Source organism: Gallinula chloropus, assembly GCF_964237585.1.
Source record: "Gallinula chloropus genome assembly, chromosome: 6".
Classification (NCBI taxonomy): domain Eukaryota; kingdom Metazoa; phylum Chordata; class Aves; order Gruiformes; family Rallidae; genus Gallinula; species Gallinula chloropus.
In genome coordinates this window covers 32,490,982-32,517,377 of record NC_140091.1, presented here as the reverse complement: position 1 = coordinate 32,517,377, position 26,396 = coordinate 32,490,982, and the positions used below count along the sequence as shown (strand labels likewise).

General features: G+C 39.9%; 1 protein-coding gene across 1 annotated transcript; it reads right to left on the bottom strand.

Annotated features, from left to right (window-relative positions):
* Positions 1–1,138: 1,138 nt before the first annotated feature.
* On the bottom strand, positions 1,139–20,929 carry FRRS1 (ferric chelate reductase 1). Its single transcript, XM_084266253.1, has 16 exons — positions 20,861–20,929; positions 12,705–12,897; positions 12,372–12,508; positions 11,074–11,168; positions 10,278–10,425; positions 8,992–9,171; positions 8,003–8,101; positions 7,362–7,509; positions 6,728–6,844; positions 5,788–5,903; positions 5,419–5,505; positions 4,635–4,732; positions 4,413–4,471; positions 3,622–3,765; positions 1,803–1,864; positions 1,139–1,703 (listed from the first exon to the last, which is right to left on the bottom strand). The coding sequence occupies exons 2-16, from the start codon at positions 12,895–12,897 to the stop codon at positions 1,611–1,613; spliced, it is 1,776 nt and encodes a 591-aa protein (XP_084122379.1). The 5' UTR covers positions 20,861–20,929; the 3' UTR covers positions 1,139–1,610.
* Between the last annotated feature and the right edge of the window lie 5,467 nt (positions 20,930–26,396).

The window sequence follows — 26,396 nt, the reverse complement described above, 5'->3', positions numbered from 1 at the left end:
TCCAACTTCCAAAAAGAAGGGGAATGATTCAACTTGCACTCACTTGCAGCCTGACACTGCTGCTGCTGAAGGGATTAATCCCAACTCTATAAATGCCCTTAAACTGGTTACTTTACCTGCCAAAAGAAGATCACTCACTGCAAACTTGTAGCTTTCTGACTATGACTTGTCCTGCAACAGGTGGCACCGTGGATTTGAGGAAATGGAGGAAGAGACAAAAATAGATAGCTTTAGTAAATGGAGAGAACCAATACCTGACACACACAGAGAAGTATTTTAGAGCTGGCCATCAGGTTGTAGGGACATTGCTGTGTTACTATTCTAACTGATGCTCTAACTTCTTTATTCCCATGTATCTTAGCAGCCCTGGGCCAAAAGCATATTTTGACGTGTTACAAGTAAAAATCAAAACTTCCCAGTATCAGAAATGAAGTAGTGTGGAAGCCAACTGTTCAGAGCTGCAAAAACAAAACAAACAGAAAAGCAAAGCACTGTACTTCAAACCATGAACCAAAACAGTTAAACAATATAGTCTCTTTCCATCCCCTGTATCTAGTTTATATATTTAGATAAATCTTTTGACTAAAATATAATTTCCCTCCCATATTGTTACAGAGACAGTTGTGTCTCTTAGGTATGCCACTGCAAGGACTCTCACTTCACTTCAACAGGAGCTGCTTTTCCTGAAGTCAAACCAACTCCTCATGCACGTTTCACTCGATAGTGTGAGTACAACTGCAACATTCCTGAGGAAATCTTTTCACTTCCATTTAAACATCAGGTGGCATGAATCTATCTTATTCAGACAGAACAGTAATTCAGAAGCACAACCAAAGACAGGAAAACATGGAAATCCATACACACAGATACGTTCTTCCTGGTTGAGTTTTGGAGAAGCACGCCTGGCTTTAAAGCACTTCAGTTGCAAACACGCTTTCTCTTTATGGCTTGCAAGCACTGAGGGGAATGGGACAGAACAGTGCTTTGAATGAGACAAATGGTGGTTTTACAGGAGGACTGAAGTTCACACTCATATACTAAGTAAAAGGATTGCTCTTAGACCAGAGAGAATGTGTGTTGCATTTAGCTCGTGCATCAACCTACATTTGTGACAATTTTTCACTACTGTTTTAGGGCTTTTAATGCACAAAACTTTCATGAGCCATTTCATTGTCATATCATGTGCCATTAGAACACAGTAAAATGAACAGATAGCATTCTGGATCAGTCTCTCCAGTTCTCCCAATAGTAGTCATAAAAGGTTTAGGAAACCAACTATCAAAACAACATTCACAGCACATCTTCTCTGTCTTCTTAACCTGTGACCTTCAATCAAGTTAATTACTGCAGTTAAAAAAATAGAGCCTTCATTCCTTACTCAGGCCAAGTTCCATGTTAGAAGTCCCACCAGAAGACAGCTTTTGCAGGCCTCACTGTCCTTCTGTAGATTTGAATTCAAGTTCTCCTGAACAGCAAGTGTAACATACACGCTACTGTCCTTCAGTTACATCTTCAGGAAGGTGTTGAGGGAAAATTGTACTAGAAAGCATTCCTTACAGGGTTTTTTTTAACTGTGCAATATTCTATTACAAAATCCTCGATGACTTATCTCATATTTGGTTGATTGCTGCCAGGAAGGCAATGAGGAATGCTATATTGCCACAGACATAGATGGTTAACACAATCTGTTTAAACAGACGACCCTGCAAAAGAAGAAAAGCCATAGTAATGTCAGAGCTTGTCCTGGTTTAAACAAAGAATCAGCCCATCTCATAGCAGTTATTGACAGAATTGCGACTTACCTCTGCTTCTGCAGATGTGAGTGACTGCAGTATCTGTACTCTGTCATCCTCTATCACTTCAACTGTTAGTAGGAAGGAAAAAACAGATAAGTCTGCTCTTAAGAGGAAGGGTGTGGGGTTTTTTTCATTCATATATTGCAGAAGTCCTGATTGTGCTTCTAAGTAACTCAAGTCTTATGCAGCATCAAATTTGAAAAGCACTTGGAAGTCTCATTTGACATTTCACAACCCGTAGTATCATGCTCACAGCACAAGTGAAAAATTATTCTGGAGCTGACCCACAAAAAGTAGCAGAACATTTTGTCTCTTTTGCCACACTGAATTATCAAAACATTTAGTTTTGATCTGAATAAAACATTCATTTGATCTAAAACCTTTTCTTTTTCAAGATAACTGTATTTCCATTAGCCAACATGAGAACTTTCATCTTTCATGATTTCATGTTCATTTCTCTGTTTCTAGGAAGCTATTACTGCAGCTAAATTTCAATCCACATAGCATCATAGAAGTCATAGAATATCCAGTATTGGAAGGGACCAATAAGGATCAAACCCAAGTCCTGGCTCCACACAGGGCCAGCCAAGTCAGAGCATGGGACTGAGGGCATCGTCCAGATGCTTCATGAACTCAGTCAGGCTCAGTGCTGTGACCACTTCCCTGGGGAGCCTGTTCCAGTGCCCAACCACCATCTCAGTAAAGAGCTTCTTCCTAACATCCAGCCTAAACCTCCCCTGTCTTGGCTTCGTACAGTTCCCTCACATTCTATCACTGGTCACCAGAGAGAGGAGATTGGCACTTGCCCCTTTGCTCCCCCAAATCAGGAAGCCATACACCGTGATGAGGCCTCCCCTCAGCCTCCTCTTCTCCAGGCTGAACAAACCCAGGGACTTCAGCATCTCCTTGTTCTCCCCTCCAGACCCTTCAGCATCCTCATTGCCCTCCTCTGGAGGTTCTCTAATATTTTTATGTCCCTCTCGCACAGTGGCACCCAAAACTGCACACACAGTACTCACGGTGAGGCCGCACCAGCACAGTGTAGAGCAGGACAGTTACCTCCCTGGACTGGCTGGCAATGCCATGCTTGATGCACCCCAGGGTACGGCTGGGCCCTCCTGGCTGCCTGGGAACACTGCTGGCTCACATTTACCTTGTCAACCAAGACCCTCAAATCCCTCTTAGCATCGCTGTAGCCACTCCTCCTCCACATACCAGCTTACACACCCTCTTAACTAACCATGCTTCTTCACTTCTGCAGATGTCTCATCTCTGCCTTAGATACAGGTCATCTGTATGCACATAGTCATCTCCTTTCTGTGACACCAGCCAGTGAAGCACAGAATTTCCAATGCAGTTCCTACCAGTCTCTTCACTAGACATACTGGAATCAGGATTTCACCTTTATTCACAAGCGTTTGTGCTCAAGTCTCTGATCATTTTGCTCATGCAGTAACAGCCATTCACAGCAGCAATTTGTCACAGTAAAAGGCATAAGCAGCTGCATGAGTTCACCTGGACTTTACCTACCCACTTGGGATCAGCTTCACTGCAGACAGCAACAGGTTCTGGGAAAATACTTGCTCAAACCACAGTTTGAGAGTTAAGAGGCTACTATTTAAAATGGCACAGTACCAGTTCTTCTACAATGCTTTGGTCTTGAAAACACATTTACTCCCATGTTAGTTTGAATAAGACTATGACAACATTAATCAAGAGTTATTCCCTTTCATCTTCCAAGTTAGAGGCCAAAAGAATACCTCCTGAAATTCAATCCACTGTTACAGCAAGCAGGGACTCAGCAGGAGTTTTGCTGGGTTTGTACCTTTACGCACGAGGCAGTAGCTGTGTACTTCCAGAAGAACTTCAGTACCGACATGCCAACCTACAAATCCAATCATTGTGTAGGTGTCCCACGGGTCTGGTAGGTCAAGTGCTGGTAGATCCATTCCCAAGAACATAGTCACCACTAGTCAGTTTAAAAAAGAAGAGAAAAAAATGACACTACAAGAGCTTTGTCAGGGTAATTAAAACAAACCCTCTCAATACCTCTGGTAACAGATTCCCCATGAACTGCCTACAGCTACTTAGAGAACGAGGCTAAATAGGGGAAAGAAGAAGGGCGAGATGGTGCACTGAGTAGGATGAAAACTATCACACCCCAGTCACACAAACACTGGCAACAAGACCAAAGTCACCACAACGTTTGCACTTAAGCTACCTGTGGAAACTTGCCATTATTGACAGAATGAAACCCAGCTTCTGGTTGTGAGCTTCCCCTCTCCCATGAAATAACATCAAACTATATTACTGCAAGGTAAAAAGTCTATCCTCCAGTCTTCCAAGCCAAAAAGAAATGATTCAGACTAGGTCCTCATCACAGAGATCTTTCAGATTTGCCTGTAATCTCTTTTGGTTTACATAGTCACTTTTGGTCCCTAAAGTTATACCCAAAGGCCATTTAAAACTCACAGATGGCCAGCAAGAAAACGAATCTTCTGAGATGCCTGAACTGGATGGAGGTCCATAGAAGTTTTAGACCAGCAATAGCCCAGACAACGAACAAAGTTCCTTCAAATGAGTTAAAAGGGTGTTACAACTGTTACCTCTACTCACCAGCTAGTATTCTAGCTGTTGTACCAGTACTCCAGTGAAACCAGTTAAACAACTGCCTCCTATAAAACAATGAAAAGCATTTTTTTAAGAACATTTTTTGCAGGAAAAAAGTCAAAGAACATTGTTACCCATTTTAAAGACAGCTTTTCAATGTAAAAAGATTTTTTTACAGAAGTGGGCACATTTAATTCCTGTGGCAGTAACATAATTAGTTGTGAGTACCTTGGTGCATGACGAGATGGTCTGAAACCTGCCATAAGAGGTTGAAAGATTGTCAGAGCCATCACGGTACAGCCGAGATAGGGATGAAAACCTGCTTGCTAAACACAGGACATTTTTCTTTATTATCATGTTTACATAAAGATATAGAAGAAAACAACAGAGAAGTTGATATTGTTATTCATACTTGTATTAGTAAGTTACAAGGGTGGAACAGTACTGTTCAGACCAACAGAAGCAGCAGAACAGTGAGCTGCCCTGCAGCTGGACAGTGATATTTCTCCTTGGCAGCATAAGACACTGGTAATCCTGCTCAGGGTTTCTCTCACTTTTTTGCTGTACTGAGAAATTCTACTATCTGAAGAGCAGAAAGCAGGGGACAGCAACAGGTATACAATCTAATGTTCCAGTCTAGGTTTTATCACTGGATACAGTTACTGCAGTCTAAATTTGTAACAACGCTTATTCACAGCACCTTGACCAGCTTAAGTTCGCTGTCCCATCCTCACTTGCCTCCCAAATTCAAGTTTTCTAAGGAAACAAGAATGCTGATTTAGTACATAAAGAAACTGTGATGACTTTATTTGGGAGAAAGACGTAGGTACTGAAATTTTTCAATTGTAATTAGAGGCAACTTCTGTGCTGCAGGAGTTTGAATTCAGCCTATTTCTGGAGAGATTCACAGCAATTTCCTCAGCAATAGCTGTAGCATGTTAGTAGACCACCTTCTCATTCATTTGGTCCAACCCTTACATTTGAGTTCAACAAAACAAACCCACACACTTACATGGCTCCAGCCTCCTCGGTATATAAAAGGCAGCAAAAAAGAAACGCTTGTAAGCGTGACTGTGGTCAACATCAGTATACGATGCACCTAGAAAAGTTAAGTTTGCTTTTAGAAAATCTACTGCTTTCTTCATACTCCATTAAAATACATTTGACAGATCTACAGTTAAAGATCTTGGCATCCTCTGTAGACTTTGTTTTAACTAGTAAAACAGGTGAACTTCCAATTTGTAATTGTTTCACTTTATAGGATTAAAGAAAGGTAAAAGTCATATCAAGTTTAATCTCCTCTTTCTTGGATCTAGCAGGTTTACAATTCTCCTTACAATCCTAGAATACACAGCTGGACACACAGGGAGATTTTGCCCACCTGAAACCACATTTCCTTTCCAAACAGGAATGAATGTGACCAGACAGGTTTGAAGAATCGTGCAACAATAACACCAATACTAACTGTGGTAATCCAAGCAACAAACATCAGCGCTCCTGGAAATGGGAAAAAAAAAAACAAGCAGAAGGTAAACATGAGTAATCTAGCTACATACAAATACAATCTCAAAGACTGTGTAATAGTTTGGTCTGTACTCATATGGTTCAGAATTTACCAGTGATAGGTTTTTAACCACCTGGTTCAAACTACAACTTCATAGCATTTATCTTGCTAGAGGGCTGAAACATCCAGATACAAGACAGTCATGCTATGCCCACACAGCATGAGTAGCTCCAGCTACTCCACTTTTCATATGCACCAGTACAGTCAATGCATACTGGTGAGAGATGATAGAATATCACTGTCATACAGTGAAAGGTGACAACTCTTAAAACTTATTTGACAAAAAAATGAATGATAGCTCTCTCACAGGCCTGCCCCAAAGCCCAATACTGCAAGAGAAAAATGTCTCCTTAAATTTATTAGCTCTGGACTGCCAGTTGATGGGTTTCTCACTTCAAACAGAATTAAACCAATAATGTAACTAAAATTAAACCAGAGAGAAAGAGATAACCAGAAACAAGTCGAATTTAGGAGAAAAGGCAAACATAGGCTCATTTTCCCAGGCAAAGAGAATCTTATAAAGCTGTTCTTGAAATTAAAAATCATTAATAACTTTACTCTGTCTTCACAGTCTCAGATCTTGCTAGAACAAGGACAGTGTACGTGTGTTATATACACACACACCCCCCACAAGTGCCAGAAGGACAAGAAGAAAATACCTAGTCTGGATTAGTGAGGAAAACTAGTCTTTTGCAAAACAAAGTGCCAGTCTCAGCAAGTCTAGAACTGGAAGACAAAACTAGAAACGGTAGCTTACCATGAGCTTTGATCAGTATTGGGGACCGGGAACCTCCAATATCTTGAGGAAGGCCCATGACATTGTACATTCCATTGGTAATCAGAGGCTGACGACTGTGTTTGTATATTAGTCCACCTAAGCAGTGACATAAAGTGGTTTATTTATGGCTGATAACACCACTGCACTTGTAAGTATGCCCATTCCTTATTTACAAATCCAAAACCTGCTGTGGCCACTGAGCATAATCATAAAAACTGCTGACACACAATACAGTAAGATTTCATCTAAGATGTCTTGCATACTTATTGTACGAGAACCAACTCTCCCCCCACTGCAAAAAAATAGATTTCTCTACTACCCTGAGGCATAAAAATATTTCCCTTTGCTGCTAGTCTGCACTTTAAGATGTGACCAGGTCTCAAGAAGCTGTTTCCAGCGTCAAGTGAGCATACAACATATTTATAAGTAAACTTCCTAAAACTTCCAAAAGTAAACCCACAATGCAAAGAGGCAAAGATGACTGGACTAAGTGCCTCAGGCTTGTAAACCCTATCTCAGATACAAATTCTTAGTTAATCCATGTCTTATATAAGGGCTCCTTACTCATTTAGAGCTGTTCAAAGCAAAGCAACCATATGCAAGGCAATTTTACCTTCACTAGCCTCCCCATAGGCCAGAAAGATGTAGTAACTGGCATCCAGATTAAATCTTCCTTTGTAGTCAGGAAGACGAACACGTCTTCTGAAAGAACACTGAATAACACCATCCGCGATCCTCCACGACACATCTTCAAGGGCATGCTGCCAAGCAGGAGACATTCAACACCCAGTCTTTTCAGTCTGGCAAAGTGATTGACTTAAAAGTAACCCCACAAAAGACAAGCGTCTCGCTGGTGTGCTAAGAAACAACAGCAGTGATCGGGGTGCACAGGTTTGAAAGTCTTGCGTAGGAACTTAGGAGGCATGTCAGGAAGTCAATACAGCCACATAGGGTTTGCACTTATTACCAACAGTTTTTCCAGCTCTCAACAACAATCTCTCCTTCCGACCTTTAATGCAAGCTCTATCAATTGCAATGCAGCCCTAGCAAAGGGACAGAGTAAGCTCAAACTACCTTAAATTTTTAAAATTCAATTTAGACTTTCGAAAGTAACATTTACCAGGAAGTAAGAGCCCAACCAGTCTCACCTTAAAGAATTATGGATTGAAAATAAAAGCACAAAGCAGCAGCATACCATTCATTACTTCAAGAAACCTACATTTGTGGAATTATCCTAGTTGTTTTCAAACGTACCTCTGAATCCAAAACAGGATAACTTCGTCCTATCAGATAGGTAGTGCTTACATGAACACTGTGGTCCTCATCAATGCACAGATACGCATCATCATCACCCTGGAGAGTTTAAAAGAAGCAACTGTTTACAGCCCAATAAAAAACACTACTGGAAATCTCCAAAAGCTCTTTGATTTAATATATGCAACAAGACACAAGACAGATTTCTCTAGCTGGGAAATAATAGCTTGACAGCTGTCATACACTTCAGAATTACAGAGGAACCACATTAAGTCAAACAGATGACACATAGTAAGGCACATCATGATTTACACTTCCCTCCTCCCAGGATAACCACCATAATACCAAAAGTTTCTGAAATTATTTAGAATTTACTAACTTAGATAAGCCAGAGGTGGATGTTGATATTAGTCATAAACCCTCTTTAAGAAGTAGTTGCTTTCCCTTACAGCTGTAATAACGGTATTGTTAAGAACCAAGTGGTCTTGCACTAAAGATGCAAGTATTAAATGTTTTGCAAAGGAGCTACTGCCTGTTTATGGATGATTTATTTGTCAACTGCATTGTCCTTTCACTTTAACACCGATTAGAAAATAAGCTCTCTAAACACTTTTTAAGCCTGGAGTCATCCCTACACAGACAATGATAAAATGATAAAATGCAAATGGTTTTCAGAAAGCATAGCAGCTCAGCTTCTGACAGGTGTCAGGGTTTTGGGTAGGTAACAAAGATTCATCTAACCAGGAATTCCAGTCAGCTACTCTGCTATCAGACAGGCTGGATTCTGCTAATACAGATATCCACAGGGAGATTCTACTGCAATTAGTCAGTAGCTAAAACTGAATATCCACCTATAAAAAGGTAACGTGCACATCAGTACATTAGGAGAGAAATCACTGTGTGACACATCTAGGAGCATTTCAGTTTTCCATATACTTGTTTTGCTTGAGTACCATTCAAACTAAGTAGCAGCAGCACAGAACACTCACCATCCACTGGTCATAGGACAACGCAAATGCTAAGTATCCTTCACTCGGACCACTCATTTCAATAAATACTGAGCTCTTCTCTTGTTGGAAGGATAGAAAAAAACAGGAAGCATTTCCAGGATCACAGTTGGAAGGGTTGCGAACGCAGAACTTCGTCCTTCCACACCCTGATGCATTAAACTAGACAATTAAGCAAACAAACAGATCATAAGCAATGAGAGTGGCCCTCTTCTTCCTCCCTTTATAGGATCTTAGAATGGTTTCAGTTGGAAAAGACCTTCAAGATCATCAAGTCCAACCACCTATCCAGTCCTACTAGGTCCAACATTTGACCATGTCACCAAGAACAACATCTACTCTTCATTTAAAGACCTCCAGTGACAGGAAGCTTGTTCCAATATCTAATAACCCTTTCAGTAAAGAAATTTTTCCTAGTATTCCACCTAAACTTCCCCTGACACAATTTCAAAGCATTTCCCCTTTTCCCGTCACTAGCTACCACAGAGAAGAAACCAATCCCCACCTCACAACAACCACCTTTTAGGTAGCTGTAAAGAGCGATGAGGTCTTCCCTCATTTCATTCAAGAAAGCATTCAAGGAATGGCAAAGAACACCATCTATTTCTACATACCTCTCTCTTAACCCATCCCCACAATTACTCTGGACTTCCAATCTGTACTTTTACCCAACTTGAATTTTCACTTTAAAAGGCATTATAATAGAATAACTTCAAAAAGAAAACTATAAACTTTAAAGAAAAATCCTTTGGTTTAATTTTTCAAGAGGTACTATCAGCTGTAGGATGAAGGAGGGAAGAACAGATCAGCTATTCATTTCCCTGTGAAGTAGGAACTCCACTAATACACAATGAGAAAAATACATGGATTAAAAGTTACACCTATTCTGGATCAAATAGCAATGCTTGCTCAATCAGTTCCAGAACCAGTAGTGGAAGTCAGTAACACAGATGAACTCACAGACGGAAGTTTCTGAGCCTGCAGCTAATAAATAGGAAGTTATCAGTCAAGACCAGAGCAAGTCTTTTCCCAGGTAATGATTAGAAAGTATTAAGTGTTCTATCAACCTTCTGACCAATCCATGGCATGACAAGATTTAACCCACGCAAGTTCAGACAACTCAACTAACATAAGAGGATAGCTGTTATTAATCTCAGATACTGAAGTTACTCATCCATCATCTCTCCCTTCCCATATTAATGTGATTTCATTAAATTTCATTGATTACAAGGATTCAAGATAGAATTATTTATGTTATAATTACTTACTGGCTTTGACAAGTAGGAAACTATGTGTGAAGTTGATATAGCTCCTGGTGTTGTATGTAAGGGTGTTGTTGGAGATGCTGTATTACGCTGAGAAACAACGGGACCAAGAACCTTCTCCCAGATCTTGTATTTCTTCACAACTGTGGCTCTTAAACACAACACATACAGAGCCATTACTGTACACATCAAAAGATGAATGTTACTTAAAACAAAAAGGAAAAGCTTCTATCGTTTGTACTACGTCTTTGTAAAATCTCCATCTTAATCCAGAGTACAGACTTTAATTGTAGGGATTAAAGTAGAAAAATACCTGAATCCTCAGTGGAAAAGTAATTTTAAAACATACCACTACATGCTCTACTGGATAGAAGAAGCATTCATGCCTGTGGGCATTATAACCTCAGGAAAGAGTTGCATAGCTTTTACCCTTAGCTCCCAAAAAACTACAAGTATAACAGGAGAGTAAACATACCATTGTTTGATATGCACAGAAAAAGGTACTTAACATTATGTTACAGTTATGAGAAGTGAGCAATTAAGTAAACACACTAAAGAAACCGGTCTCCCAACTCCTTTCTACTCTCCCTGCAAATAAACCAAAATAAATTCTATCCCAGCTCTTCCTAAAGAAGTATCTGCATTAACGTACACTCTACAGCAAGCAGGAAGCATTGCCTTTTCAGGGCATTAGTCCAAGGATACTTTTCAGTTGCTGGACAATATTTAACAGAGACAATGGCACAGGTTTCCCTTCACTGCATTTTGATAAACTAGAACTAACAACAGATTTACTTACAGAAATTGCACATGTTTCGGTGCGTCTCCAGGAGCAATCCAATAAACTTTTATTAATTTCTTCTTTGCTTTACTTGTGTGACTGACCGCTGAATTCTGAAAGCACATACAAATAAAGCATCACACAGTGGGCATGCACTAAGGAGATTACAGCTAACACAGTCATCATAGGCTGCAGCTAAATCCTAAATAGACATTGCACTCTTACACTACACAGAACCAGTGCAACCCTAGTCAGTCACCATGAACTCGTGTGAAGTTCACCACTGAAACTTACACATGGTAACAAATTTTAAGGCTGAAAGGAATGACTAAAGGTCTTTCAATCTAGAAGACCCCAGTTATGAGACAGAGATCCCTGCAGTATTTTTGTAGTAGTGGTGTGATAATGTCCCAATTTTTCTGATAGCAAGATAACACTCAGTATTTTTGACAGTAAAAGCATTCAATGACTGTACAGACAGAACTAGTATTCCAGAAGAAAAAAAAAAAAAACAGAAGTGGCCTTGAGGTCAGACAGTTAATTTGCACAAGATAAACAGATAAGGCATGGCTCTGCACTAAGTCTGAAGAGCACAGAGTGCACAACCTGGGCATCCCCATGGCTTTATAGGGCTGATGAATGCATTAATTGGATGCCACTGGAGGGGCAGGTGGTAGAAGTAGAGACCAAAAAAATACATATTTAGGCAGATTGAGAACTTTGTCCACACAAGCTCAGAGGACACTGTACATGTTCATGAATCAAGCAGGTTGCTGAAACCCTAGTCAGATTTCTGACCTCTAGCACATGAAGCAGAATCAATCTAAAATGGATAATGAAGACTGATCTAACCTGTTACTAAGAAGACTCCATTAACACTAACTGACAGAGCAACACTAAAGATAAGAGCCTGTTCCAGTGTTTGTTCACCGCAAGAACTGTCCTAATCTTCCCTTGGTGTAAGACATTTCATGGGTCCTTAGTGAGTTTAAAAGCAAATAAAGCACACCCTTCTCTTTTAATATTAAGTACAATAACAAGGAATAAACCACAGTCACTGTGCACAGGCAGAAATGATGTTATGAATGCTGCATCTTCCTTCTATCATCAGCTTCTTCTATCAAAGTAGTTTGGCTCATAAGACTATTCTGACAGTTGCAGTGAGCCAGTGCCTCTAAACTGCAAGTCGGACCAATTTCCTTAGAGACTTACTGAACTCAAAGAAGGTTACATAGGTTAGCTCTGTCCTACTACAGACAAGGTCTAGTACAAACACCTCAGTGCCTCATGTCCCATTTTAAGACACTAGACTGTACCTTGGTACGACCACATGTAAGAAGCTGAGAGAGTCTGCGGTCAACTAACATGAAAGAACCAACAGCAGGACTATCCAGGTGTTCTGCATCACGGGCTTGTATGAAAAATCCTTCAAAATCAGGCCCAGACAGTTGAACTGAAGAAAAATAAAAGGAAGTTACAATATTTTAACAGTGACAGAAGCTCATTTTACAAGTACTGAATGACTGCTAAATGGCTCACCTGAAGAAGAGCCAACTGCTTACGCAGACCTAGTATACTTAGCTGAGAAAAGACACACTACAACCCAAGAAACAATCAATTAACCCCTTCAGCTATTCCTGACACAATACCTTCTATGCTGTCCCCTGGTTTAAATGTGGTTCCATTCACTGTAATGGTGTGCTCAGGTGACGGCTGTGGAGAGCTCCCATGACAGGGTATCATGCTAGTGCAGGCTTCTCTGACTTTTCCATTTGGATATCCATCCGCAGGTGCGCAGAAACTACTCAGCATCCAAACAAGAGCAAGGCCAGGCAGCTCCATCTGTAAAAAGTAAGAATTACAGGCACTTAAACACAATAAACCTTTACATTACAGGTCACCACTCAGCTTCAGAAGACTCAGTTGAACACTGTAATTTAACAACATGTTAAAAATAAAAGCGTGCATGAGGAGGCACCGCTCCCAGCTGCGGAAGCTGGTCATAGCATGTACTTGTGATAACTGCCAAACCTTGCAAAAGCGTTCACAAATACCACGTTTCAGCCCATCCAGAGTACAGACAGTAGATGGATCCCTCCTTCCACTGGGTGGATTATTTCTCTCAATGCATTTTGACATCATTTTTTAAAATTTCTTTTGCTTATGCTTCTCCCATTTCTCGCTCAAAAAACCAAGTCCCTTAAACATCTGCACAGAAGAGATGGATCTTAAAACATGTTTCATTGATGTATAAATCTCCACAATACTGGGAAACTACAGAGCTAGCATCAAGACCACTCTTAATCACCACTCCAACTTGTGCATCATTATAGACTGCTTATTGTTTCCACAACTCATGTCTATCTCTTCACATATGACAAATAACTCCCAGGTAACAAGTTCTTCTTTCTGCAGAAAAACTAAAGTGGGCAAGTGCCAGAAATAGATTTTGTACATGCAAAAGAATGAGAACTTGGTATATATTTGTCTACAACAAACATACAGTGATTTAGACAAGCAGAAGAATTTTCCTTTGAACTCTTAATTTTGGTTACTGGACCTCCGGACAATTAGTCAGACAATGTAACTGACTGTCACACTCTTGTAAAGGGAACGGTATTTATGAAAGACTTGTGGGGTAGTAGGACCAGAGGGTCTAAAAGAGCTACAGGAGCACCCCTCTCAGCATTCATCATATGTTTTGCTCTGCCACAATAACATTTTCAAAAAAGCTGTGACAACCGTTTTGTTACTCAGCAGCATGCAGGGTTTACAGTTGTATCCTTGTTTGCATAGCACCTTCACCAACAAGAAAAAGCCTTTGCATGTCCAAAAGGACAGGATAACAGAGTTAACCTTCCTTTCAATGCTTAAGCACAAGCAGTGGATTATCAACTCTAGTGGAACCTATCAGCCAAGCATGTCTGCCTTCTAGAAGAGCCATGCCCATTTTACAACTAAGTGATAAGAAGCAGCAGGTTACTGTGCATCATTATAGATTTATTTTGGGTTCCACAACTGACAGCATGTGTGGACATGAAGATAAGACATACAAAGAGCCATTTCAGACTCAACCCTGATACCTAAAGAGTCAAGTGAAGACAAGGCCCATCATTAGTCTCACACACACACTAAGAGCCATCACTATTAACTTCTCTGAAACTCTTACACATTCAGAGCTGAAAATCCACAATATCCAGGGCAATGATGCATTTGTACTTAAACATAAGAGCTGTTTGGAACCTTTGCACTAATAAATAGAAGAAAATCAAAGGGAGAGGAGGTTGAACAGTTACACTTCAGGAACTAGTTAAAAAATAAAACAAGACCAGAAACACAACACCTCCACCCAAATATTCAAGGTTAGTATTATTGTATCATCTTTAACTTTTAGTTAAAATAAGCCTTTCCTTCTAGTTCAAATACTTCTCTGAACCGTCACAAGACTACATCAACATGACTTTATTAATAAATTAAGGAAGCTATAGGAAGCTGAAACCTAAGGTTCAGTACAACAGTGGCATTAAAGCAGTTTTTCTATGTACTAGTGAAATGTTCAAAACAAGTTGCTGCCAGAAGAGATAAGGCTGCGTACCGCAGAGACAAGACGAGTAGGTTAGCATTCTAGTTTAAGTAGCAGAGGATGTGGTAGGGATTTAAAACGAAACAAGAAATATTCTCTGGCAGACTTAGCTGACTCAAAAGCTGGCAGAAGATAAAGAAGAAACAGAGATGAAAAGAATCAAGGAGGCCAAAATGTGCAAGTACTCCTCTACTGAAAAGCAATTCTTTAAAGCGCTCTCTTACAAACAGGTTAACTGTAGAAAAGCCATCTTCTCTGTGCACATTCCACAATATGGGCCAAATCCCATGAAGAAGAATAATTTCCATATTAAAATTTAGCCTTCCTCAAACATTTATTCAATTGCCTTGAGAAGTTCCTCTCCTCCCTTAATCTGGAAATAAAATTGCGGCACCCTCTATTCTCCACCTACACAGCAAAAGAAGCCAGAGAAGATGGGAATCTCTCTTGTAAATCCTTAGCTGCAGAATGATTGGTGTTATTCTGTGTCTTTAGGAAACTATCTCCTAAAGCATCATTGTAGACAAAGCAGTACAGGTCAACACTCTAGTGAAGTCCAGCTTCAAGAAATTACTCCTTAATTTCAGACTGAAGAACTCTGGACTATTTTACTGTGGTTAAATACATAAACATTCTTTTTACAACCATGTAGAGGTTAATATTTAAAATTGCCATTTGGAATATCCAAAAAAAGAAGTTTAGAATCACTTATCTTCTGCCCCTAGGATCTCACTGTGGCTGCCTACTCCCTTTTGCAACACACACATACCCTCATCCTTCAGCTAAAGCATGTTCAAAACAAGCCTCATATTGATAATAACAAGCAAGAAAAACAAGTACAGAAAATCTGAATATACAGGAAAGAAGAGGAGAAATCCAAGAGATGCCCAGAACTTCCTCATGTAAGCAGGATTCCTCCTTTAGCTCTAAAAAAGTACCTGTTACAAGAGCACAAAACAGGATGTCATGTCTTCACAAATATGACAGCCTGGCCAAGAGAAGGAAAAAGTGTGTTAGCCTAGAAAACTGAGCACATATCTATCATTAGCAGTTCAAACATGAACAATATTAAAAACAACACCTAAGGAAGATTTGCCGTTAATCCACTAAGTCAGTACTAAGCAACTGTGAGAAGGAACAAGAAAGAGTATTTTTATAGTCAAGCTGAAGATTGATAAGCAGCAATATCCATACTCAGCCAAGCATTTGTACAATAGATCATCTGCTTTACTAAACAAAAAATCCACCCAAAGTCGGTCACTGGCAAGCAAGTCACACCTACATAAGACAGTCACCTCTTCCATAAGATTACACAGTTTGCCCTTTTCTCTAGTCAGCATTCTGCAGCCATGATAAAGTTATTTCCCTGTGATAGGTCAAGAATGACTACATTTTTAGATACTTAGCAAGTCATGTATGCTTCAATGTAGAACAGTTATTTAGAATTAGAGGACCAACTAGTTTGAAAATGTTAACAAATGACACAGAAGTAAAGGAATCAAGGTTAGTAATAAGTGAACATACAATAAACTGTGCAACAAAATATGACTTTTTTTCTGATATTCCCATTCCTAACTACATATATAAAATGCAACCACAAACTAAAACCGTAAGGATTAGTGGCATGAAAAGGATTTATTACAGAGAGATTAAGTTCAAGAAAGCCAAAGTGTGACATGTGAATGATGCTTAACCTTACCACTAAAAAATAAATGCCTTTTAAAGAATAAGGTAAAAATAAACACAGCTCTCCACCTGCCTCAAGTACCTGAGAGACTGAACAAAAATATCACAGAATCACAGACTGGTCACAGTTGGAGGAGACCTTAAAGATCATCAAGTTCAACCCTCCCTGCCATGGGTAGGGACACTTCTCACTAGACCAGGCTGCTCTAGGCTCCATCCAACCCAGTCTCAAACACCTCCAGGGAGGGGGACATCCACCACCCCTCTCTCTTAGCAACCTGTTCCAAGGCCTCACCACCCTCATAGTGAAGAATTTTTTCCTAATAGCCAAAGTAATTCTTCCTCCTTTCAATTTAAAACCATTCCCCCTCATTCTATCACTCCATGCCCTTCTGAAAAGTCCCTCCCCAGCTTTCTTGTAGCCCCCCTTCAGGTACTAGAAGGCCACTGTAAGATCTCCCTAGAGCCTTCTCTTCTCCAGGCTGATCAACCCCAACTCTCAACCTTACTTCACAGGAGGGGTGCTCCAGCCCTCTGATCATCTTCACAGCCCTCCTCTGGACCCTTTTCAACACTTCCATGTCCTTCTTATGTTGGGGACTCCAGAACTGGACACAGTACTTGAGGTGGGGTCTCACAAGAATGTAGTAGAGGGGCATAATCATCTCCTTTGACCTGCTGACCATGGTCCTTTGATGCCACCCAGGATACAGTTTGTGAGCACACATTGTCAGCTCATGTCATGCTTCTCATCCACCAGCACCCCTAAGTCCTTTGCTGCAGGGCTGCTCTTGATCACATCAATACATATCACAATAGAGAACTCTTCCTCACACTGTTATTATACTCCTCCCAGAAACATGGCTTAATTTAAAAAACAATAAACAGTTAATTTGCATTCCAACAGAGATGACTCTATAGATCTGTGCAAGTTTGTGTTTTCTAGATAAGAAAAACATAAACTACATGAAAACCTTAAAATCACACGGTATTACCACTAAAGCTTGATTCAAAATAAGAATCACTGTTAAGTTTTGAGGTGTGGGACAGCCTATCATCTATAGTATCTGAAAATACTCTCAGTTTTCACTATAAACTATTATAAATCGTATTTGTCCTTCTTGACATATTTTGCTCACAAATTGTATTAAGAAGATTTGGCCATAGTGGCTTATTTATAACCCTTTTAAATACACCTCACCAATGAGAGCCTACAAATTAGCATTATGAGGAAAGGCTGAGTGAGCTGGGGCTGTTCAGCCTAGAGAAAAGATGACTAAGGGGGGACCTTATTAATGTTTATAAATATCTTAAATATGGGATGCAGGGGGAATTATCCAGCCCCTTTTCAGTGGTCTGTGGGTATAGGACAAGGGGTAATGGCTGCAAGTTGGAGCACAGGAAGTTCCACACCAACATGGGGAAGAACTTTTTCACAGTGAGGGTGAGGGAGCCCTGGGACAGGCTGCCCAGGGAGGTGGTGGAGTCTCCTTCTCTGGAGATATTCAAGACCTGTCTGGACACCTATCTGTGCAATATGAGCTGGGGAGCTGCTTTGGCAGGGGGGTTGGACCCGATGATCTCTCGAGGTCCCTTCCAATCACTATGATTCAGGTTTCCTGTAGCAAAGAGACATAGAAATAATCAACTTCAGGACTGAAACAATGAGGTTAAACATAAAAGCTAATTCCTGCAGAAGTTTTCAACAGGCATCTTCAGTGGTTTTCAATTTACTATTGTTTTAACAGCCTGGAAGAACAACAGTGCAGAAGTCTAGAGACTTGTTTTCCACAATAAACACAGTACACTGAAATGCTTGTGTTAAGCAAAGACCTGAGACCATATATAATCAACTTCCTCTACCCTGCCTGCACATCAGCTGCTCACCATGTGGTAGCATGCATCAGCAAATGACCAAGTCAAGGTTACAAGGGTGTGCTATGCCATGGTGCATATTACCATTACCTGTAATTCTAACAGTGTTTCACATACCATGTCACTCTCGAGACATAAGGAAAGAGAATTGTGTACTTGAAGCCATTTATAATACAGACTTCTAATTAATAGTAAGCCAAAAAATACCGAGCAACAGTCATCTTCTCATCACCCTTGCCTAACTTTGGCAAAATGCTTTAGAAAAAAGTTAGGCATTTCCAAGGAAGCTGAGAAATCATAATGTCAATGAATACTTACTGCATATGCAACTCTATTATAAAATTACATTTCATACTGACATCACCCGATACGAGCAGCAGACTTCTAAAGTAACCTGAAGTTTCAGTCAAACATTTCTTGAGCCATGCAACCAAGTTATTTTACAAGTTTACTGAGCAGGTCAGAACTCAAGACAGAAATAGAGCTTTTTGTTAGAGCATCCTTTTTGGGAGTTTTCATTACACACAACCCACCAGAAATATACAGAAAAATCATAGAGAAAAATCAGAACAAGGGTCCCAAAGGTTCTTCGTGCATGGACAGTTGTTCTAAGAGTAGTGAGATGCAAAATGGTTATTTTAAGTAAAAGGCAGCCAAAATACTCAGATGTTCTTGAAAAACTGAGCTAGTAACAACTGTTTCAGTTAGCATGAGTAAAGATGAGTACCTTGCATTCTTCATGCTTGATGGACCATGACAAGGCAAGAACACCTCTGTGATAATTGAAGCATTAATGGTTAAAAGCCAAAGTTAATACCTGGGGCTTAACCTCAAGAAATTCTGCCTGGAAAGATAAACTGCAAAGAGAGGCTTGCTCACAATAGCTACTAGCTTTTGTAAAGTTCCAATGCAGTACAACTACACTTGGATAATATATTCCACATGTTCTGACCATTCATTCGGGAATTATTACCTCTTGAGTAGGAAAAAATAAGAAATTATTGGAAATAAGCAAGTACTGTAATTTTAGGAACAGAATCTTTAAAAGCCTAGATTGACCCTACCAAATTTTAGTGAGAATCTTTTAATACTTGATATACATGGAAACATATTCTCCTGATTCATCTCATGATCTTACAGTAACTGAATTCTGGATAGAGAGAGCTAAGAAAGCCCTGGTAGCCCAATTCCTCAAGACCACAATGTTCACAGACAAACTGAGGATTTCTGCATGGAAATTATATTCTTGCAGCTGTTTAACTGAACTTCATTAGCTGCAGAGTATGAGATCTAAAACTAATTTCAGAGAGGAAGATGAGAAGAGGGGCAAGGCAAACCAAAGGTACAAGAACTATCATAACCAGAACTTCTCTCCATGAAAAGAAGGGTAAGATGTATTATTAGAAAGTGTTTACACCAGGTCTCTTTAAAAAGCTACAAAGCAAAAGTAGACAGGACAGCATTAGTGACCAGGAGTCTCCTTCCCTCTGAATTCTGCAAAAATAGGTTGGGTTAACTTCTGTTCATTTAAGTGTGGTGATATCACAACAGATAGAGAGAGAGCAAGGGCAGAAAACAGCAGCATTCATATTCACGATAACCCATTACATTTAAAACGCAAACACACACCCAGAAGAGGACAAAACATACATGCCTTAACATCTTTCTACTCAGGAAACGCTTAAAGAAGACATCAAAGATTTTGTGTTTCAAAATAAATTTTTATGACACTTTAAGTATCAGTACTTACCTTACAGCTAGTCCTTCTGATACACTGACCAAGCCTGAGTGAAATTACTATTGGCTTTATACTTCTAGCCAGACACCTTATATTACATTATAATCTCTTCTATTGACCTTGCATGTAAGAGTAGTAACCTTGTACCTAGAATCACAGGAAGTTTGTCTTAAAGAAAAAACAGTACATATACAAAAAGAAAATACACATAAGAGCATTCTTTTATACTGCTTCCTAAACTAAATCCACAAGACCTTACACTTCAGCTGAAGTGTATGAAGTAGTAATTAAGCACTAACTCTACAGCTTCCTTTGCTTTGTCAGACATGTACTTCCCCAGGCCTCAGAGAGTTTCATATTAAGTAATTATCTTAATTATCTTCTGGTGCAGTTAAGGGGGGGGGGGGAGGGGAGTGGGGGGAACAACAAACAACCCAAAACCAAAAAAACCCACACAACTTCTGGTACCTTCTTCCTCAAAGCAAAAGAAGGTACAAGTTTGCATCACAATTTTCAAGCTTGTTATGCATTTACTCCCTACCAATGAGACAAATTCTTTTAGAGGAGGAACAGGCACTTTAAAAAAAATAATTGTTAAGTTTCTTTTTTCTACACACCCCATCAAGAACCTACAAAAGACAATGATTAGACCCTGTTCATATACTTAGTTATTTAACTTTCTGTTGGGCAGTTACTCTGCATATGACCCTTAAGGCCACAACCTTGCAAATTTTTATCCACATGAAGTACCCAAAGTTTAAGACTAATCTAAAAACAAGTAACTCCAACCACAGGACCAGCACACTTAGTGTAACAGTTATCATACAGCATGTTATCTGAGAAGCAAAACGGTAAAGACATATTCTCAAAGCATTAAGAAGCAAGCAAGGTGGGACTTTTCCATAAAACAAGCCACGGTTTACCTTAGCTCATTAAGGAAAGCAAGCTCAGGAGTTTTCTCTAAAGCAATTCAGAAACGCCCACGTGAAAGGCCACAGCGACCAGGTGCTTTAACAGCTTCACCAGATTGTAATTTGCTTCATAGCTGCTGCAAGCGTTCTGTTAAGCACATACAGCTTTCAGAAAGCTTGCAGCACCCACGCTTTGAGCGTTCGCTGGCATTAGTTCAGCCAAAGCGCTCTAGACCCCCAGCAGCTTCCCTAGGACAGCGTTGCCCGCCGCACACCACCTCCGCCCTTCGTTCGCTTCGGCACCGCTCCCGCAGAAAAGGGCAGCGAGAAAGCGGCAAGTGGGCCAGCAGAAGCGTCTCTCCGCAGCCGCAATCGCTCTTGTGGCTGCGGGGGGGGGGGTTGGGGGGCGGCACCGACCCAGTCTCCCTCCGGGTAGTGGCTGAGGGAGGTGCGGAGGGCGGGATCAGCGGCGAGTGGTGTCGCCCGGGCGGAGGCCGCTCTTGGCAGCGGGGCTGGGTTGGGGTGCGCTGCGCTGCTCGGAGCTCTACGCGTTGTCGTGTAGATCGCTGCGCAGGCTGAATGCCCACAGCAGCTGGGGTCCTGAGCAGTGCGTTGAGGGGACGTAACTTCTCTGCAGTCTGCAGACACGGGAGGTGCGGCCGAACGTCCCAGTGTTGCAGCTCGGGTCTCGCCCCGTGGGCTGCACTGAGGGGCTGCGCTGGTAAAGGCGCGCAGGGCTCCTCTGCGGGGCTGTTGGTGTGCTCAGAGGCGCTCGCTGTGCTAAATCAGCGTTTTCTTATCAAGAAAGCAAACAAGTCCTGGCTGCAACAGGGTTGCTAGCAGAAACTGCACACCCGCGGGCTTCTCACGGGCCTTTTTCTTTCTTTTATTCCCAGTCCTCAATTGCTTACAGATCAGAGTAGCACAAAAATCACAATAATTTCACTAAAATTCGTGTGTGTGTGTGTGTGTGTTTGCTTGCCCTCCCACAGACTCTGTTTGTGTTGAGAAACTTCTTAATTGGAGGCCTATGGTAATTTGGTTGGTTATTGCAGGTCTGAGCAATCCAAGTGACTTCAAATACTACTAATTCAGTCATGCTTTCTTTAAAAATACTATCTACTGAGATATATATATAGTGCTCTTGCAAATGCTCTGTAACTATTCTACTGTTTTCCCATAATTAACCTTAGTGGTACTCTGTAAAAGCATATTATACAATATAATTAATGTGAAAACCAATAATGAACTACTTTGCCTAATCGGACAAATCATTTGACTGCTACACCTGAGTTACCTCGCTCATGGAAGTCACTGGGAAGCTGAGCTCTCACTAAGTATCCAGGAGTTAAAGAAATATAATGCATCATCAGTAGCCTAAAATTAAATAGAGATATTCCCCCCTAGCTGGGGAAGAAAAAAATCCATTTACAACAGCCATTCCCCAAAATACCAAGCTTGATGAAGTTGTAAGCCCAAGCACATACATTCTGTGTTAACTGCTTCTGTGTTCCTAATTAATTTATACCAAACAAGCCCAGCATTCACTGCAGATAAATGACCAGTATGACAAATACTAACATTAATACATTTACAGTCTGAAAACTACTGACCACAGTGACCAATATTCTTGACAATACTTAGGTTCATAACTTACACAGATCATAGTGGAAATAATATCCACTTATTTTTAAGACATTTTATTGTAGAGTCTTGGCTTACCAACAGAATGGGATGTACACTTCTGGAACAGTTACAAATATAAGAATATATGGAAGTAATTTCCTCTTTAAGAACAACAAGGAGGGATGAAATTGCAAACTACAATCCTGTTAGAAACTGCAATTAGAGTTTAATTTTTTAAAAAGTCATTTTTCTGTGAAAGGTAGAGTGGGTAAGGGGGAGAATACTGTTTAGCTTCTCATTTTATAGCTTCTCATATTTTATGTGTCAGCTATTGCCAAAGAAAACACCAAGAGAACCAGGGAAAAACAATCTCTAACTTGTTAAGCACAAGAACTCATACTTCTGCATAGGCAGTTGTCAATCTGTCTGGAAGGACTTTTTTCAAACATAGTAGTCCCCTTAAAAAAAAACCCCAACAAATGTTCTACAGTCTTAATGAAAATATTTCTGTGAAAGTATACTGCATGCTAATTTCAGTGTCAATATCCAAATTGCATCAAAGACATAAAATGCATTAGGATATGTGAACTACAAAAAGCCCACAGATCTATCCCCTTGGTGAAGTGTACTACAATAATAGTTCTGTTAGTGTGTTCATAATAATTCTGTACTTATTGCAAAGCAGAAGTTTCTAGCTTAACCAAAAGATCAGTTAGAGACAGAGAGCGCTGGGGGTTGGGTTTTAATCTTCTTGCAAGCCCAAAGAAAGATAAAGTTGTGTAATCTACTATTGAACTATGTCAGGGGATGGTGATGTCTAGTGGCAAATCAACAACGTAACATCTAACATGAAAAGAAGCTGATGACGTTTTTTGCACAGTTTGTTCCAGGACCTTCCAGGAAGTAAATGAAAGCCTGTAATTTTGAAAGCAACAGCAGTTTCACAAAGAAGACTTCATGCTCAGTATAAAAATGGCAATTTCTGTTGCTTAAGAACTGAGGGTACAATTACATAAAATAGATGTAATTTTGGAACTTAAATATTGTACAGTCCAAGGCATCTACTGATAGCTATGTATTTTTTTAAGTGCAAATGGAAAACAATAAGCCATTGAAACTAGGTCTAAAGAGAACCTGTGTTGTTATATGGTTCCTTGTAATTAATTTTCCTCTTAGGTATTAAGCTAACTCTACAGCAAAATTGTTGTATTTATAAGGTCAACCTTTGCTCAAGATTCATGTATATGTGCACTTGGCAAATGTTTTTTCTGTGTGTCTGGCAAGATTATCATGGTAAAACATGGCTTCAGTTGAAATCAAGGGATGTGCAAAAAAGGCTGCATCCCTCTTAGAGGGTTTTGATGGTGATAACTTGGATATAAGAAGTTTTTGTTACTACTGTTTTCTTTTTTTGATTCATTGACATGTTTAAAAAAAAAGTATTTAGATTTTGCCAAATACATGCAGGATACTGGTCTTCCTATGAAGATAACGGTCCCGACACCTATATTTATTCACCTCTCTCCTGTGTGTCCTACACTTAATAGACTTCAGCATTTCTCAAGCTTTTTCAGCATTATCATCTTTGCTAAATATGTGTTAGGGAAATAAAAAAAAATATTGCTTAGGAAGAATTTTTCCTACCAAAGCAATTTGCATATGCTGGAGGGTTTTTTTCCCCAACGAGAGGAGAATGCTGAATCACTGAAAGTCCTAACCGTCTAAAAGGAAATAAATCATGATAGAAGTCACAATGCAAGATGGTATATTTTTTCCATAGTTAATTCTTTCCCCTTGAGCTTTGGCACTCTTTCATACTTATCTGTTTTACCATCTGACTTAACTTTTAACCTACAAACTAGATAAATGTATTCCACTGACCTCCAGAAATATCCGCATTATGTATGCATCTCTGCGGTCTTTATTCCTCTCTACTAATCAGCTCTTTCTAATTTCACTATTTTAATTTTTTTCCATATCACACGTAAAAGTTGACACTTTGAAACAATTACATGAAAATACTTTTTACCTAGAGATAAAAGAAAAACGCCCTTTACGGCTTTCAGTCAATTACACTAACTAGCCACCTGGTGGCATTAGCCACTAAGTAAAATTAAGTTTTCCACTCCACTACACAGAAACCTACTTCCTTTTTGTATCTATTCTGACACATCAACAGTTGAAGTACGTGCACAACTGCTCTCTACCAAAATAGGTATCTACCTTGACTTCAAGAGAATTTTAAAAGATAAAAGCACACTTCCTTGTGCATCTGAAATGAGAGAATTAAATTGGGTTCCCTGATATAAATTTGAGCCAGGTCTGTGTAAGTGCTAGGATGGAATTGACACGTGTCACTTTTCTGCAAGTCTCCCCTTAATTCAGTGCACAACACAATTAAATTAGTGGAAAAAATACTGCAGTGATACCGTTTTACTTCAAGGGATGTGGGCCATCATTTTATCTGATACACACTATTGAAGTTTTATCTGATAAAAGTAACTACAAAATCAATTGAAGTCCAGTATAATGCTCTTCCACACACTCATCAGTTTCTTTGCCAGTCAATCCCATCTCTGACCAACAGCTTTTTTTCCTCTTTCACTTGGATTAGGAATTAATTTTCCTACTTTCTTTCATCTCATCTCAGAGGTTCTTTCACTGACAACCCATCTCCAGTTTTCCACCTTCTCAGCAGCTCTCAATTTGTGTCCTTTATGGTTTATAAATGCATTCTTTGTTCAGACCTGGCTTTGTGGTTGCTCTGAGTTCCAGCACAAGCAATTGTTCTGTAGGGATGATGCATGATGTGCAATGCTGCTAGCTGTAGCGACATGCAAGTTAGTACGTGCCCAGTACCCCTGTGGGGGAACCATGTGGTGATGCTGGAGCCTGCTCAGTAGGAATGCTGGCAGGAGTAGTAGCTCTTACTTTATCAAGACTCACCTAAATGCTCACAGTGACTTTGGAATAGTAATAAATTGCTCAGAGCGTAACAGAGCAGGTAAAAGACATGTCCAACATAGGAAAGTTGTGAAAAGAATACGAGAGAGAACGTTGTTTCATACCAGCTTTGAAGTCCTATAAGCACCAGTCCCCCCTTGATGATCACAGAGGAGTATCAAGCAAGGTGTCAAGTGACCCAGCCCAGAGATGCCATGGAAAAATGCATCCTGCAGAGCCAGGTTACTACACAGTCTCTGGTCAAGCCAGTACCTCCAAGGATGTTCCAGATTTGGTGGAACGTGCTGCACAGGGCCTTCAGTGACCCAACAAATACGTCACTGATGTACTCAGAGGCAAAAATTTTTTCTTTGCTTAAAAGTCAGATGCCAATTTTATACAGCAGACACAAATCCATCAAGGATTATTACTTTAATGGGCCAGGGAAATACCCATGGTATTCTCACTACAGCTTGGTACAGTAGGAAGGAGCATCATAAAGAAAATGGAGCGTACAGGAGACACTCTTTAAATGTTATTTTTGAGGAGGAAACATAAAACTGAAAAGAGTAGATCAGCTTGATAAAACATCTCTACAGTTCCTTTAGGACCAGATACTCTGAAGTCTTAAATCTCTGCATATATCACTAGTGTTAAGTGGAACAATTTACATGAAGATAAAAGAGCTGGTAGTGATTCAGTGAACTGGTGTAATAAGTTCTCCTTGTAAAACCAAAATTGGTGCAGTACATGTGAACTTATTTTACGCTTGACAGAGATAAATGGTACAAGAGTGCCATTCAGACAGTTAAAATTTTGTTTGCTGAGTCATTTGCAGAAGAATATTAATATCAAATTAGTCTGATGCTGTTAGCTAAAGCACGAACATATCTTAAACATTATATGAAAAACTACATTTAGCTATAATAGAATGTTATTTGGACTTCCTTAAAGATAAATCCACTCAATTTTACAATTT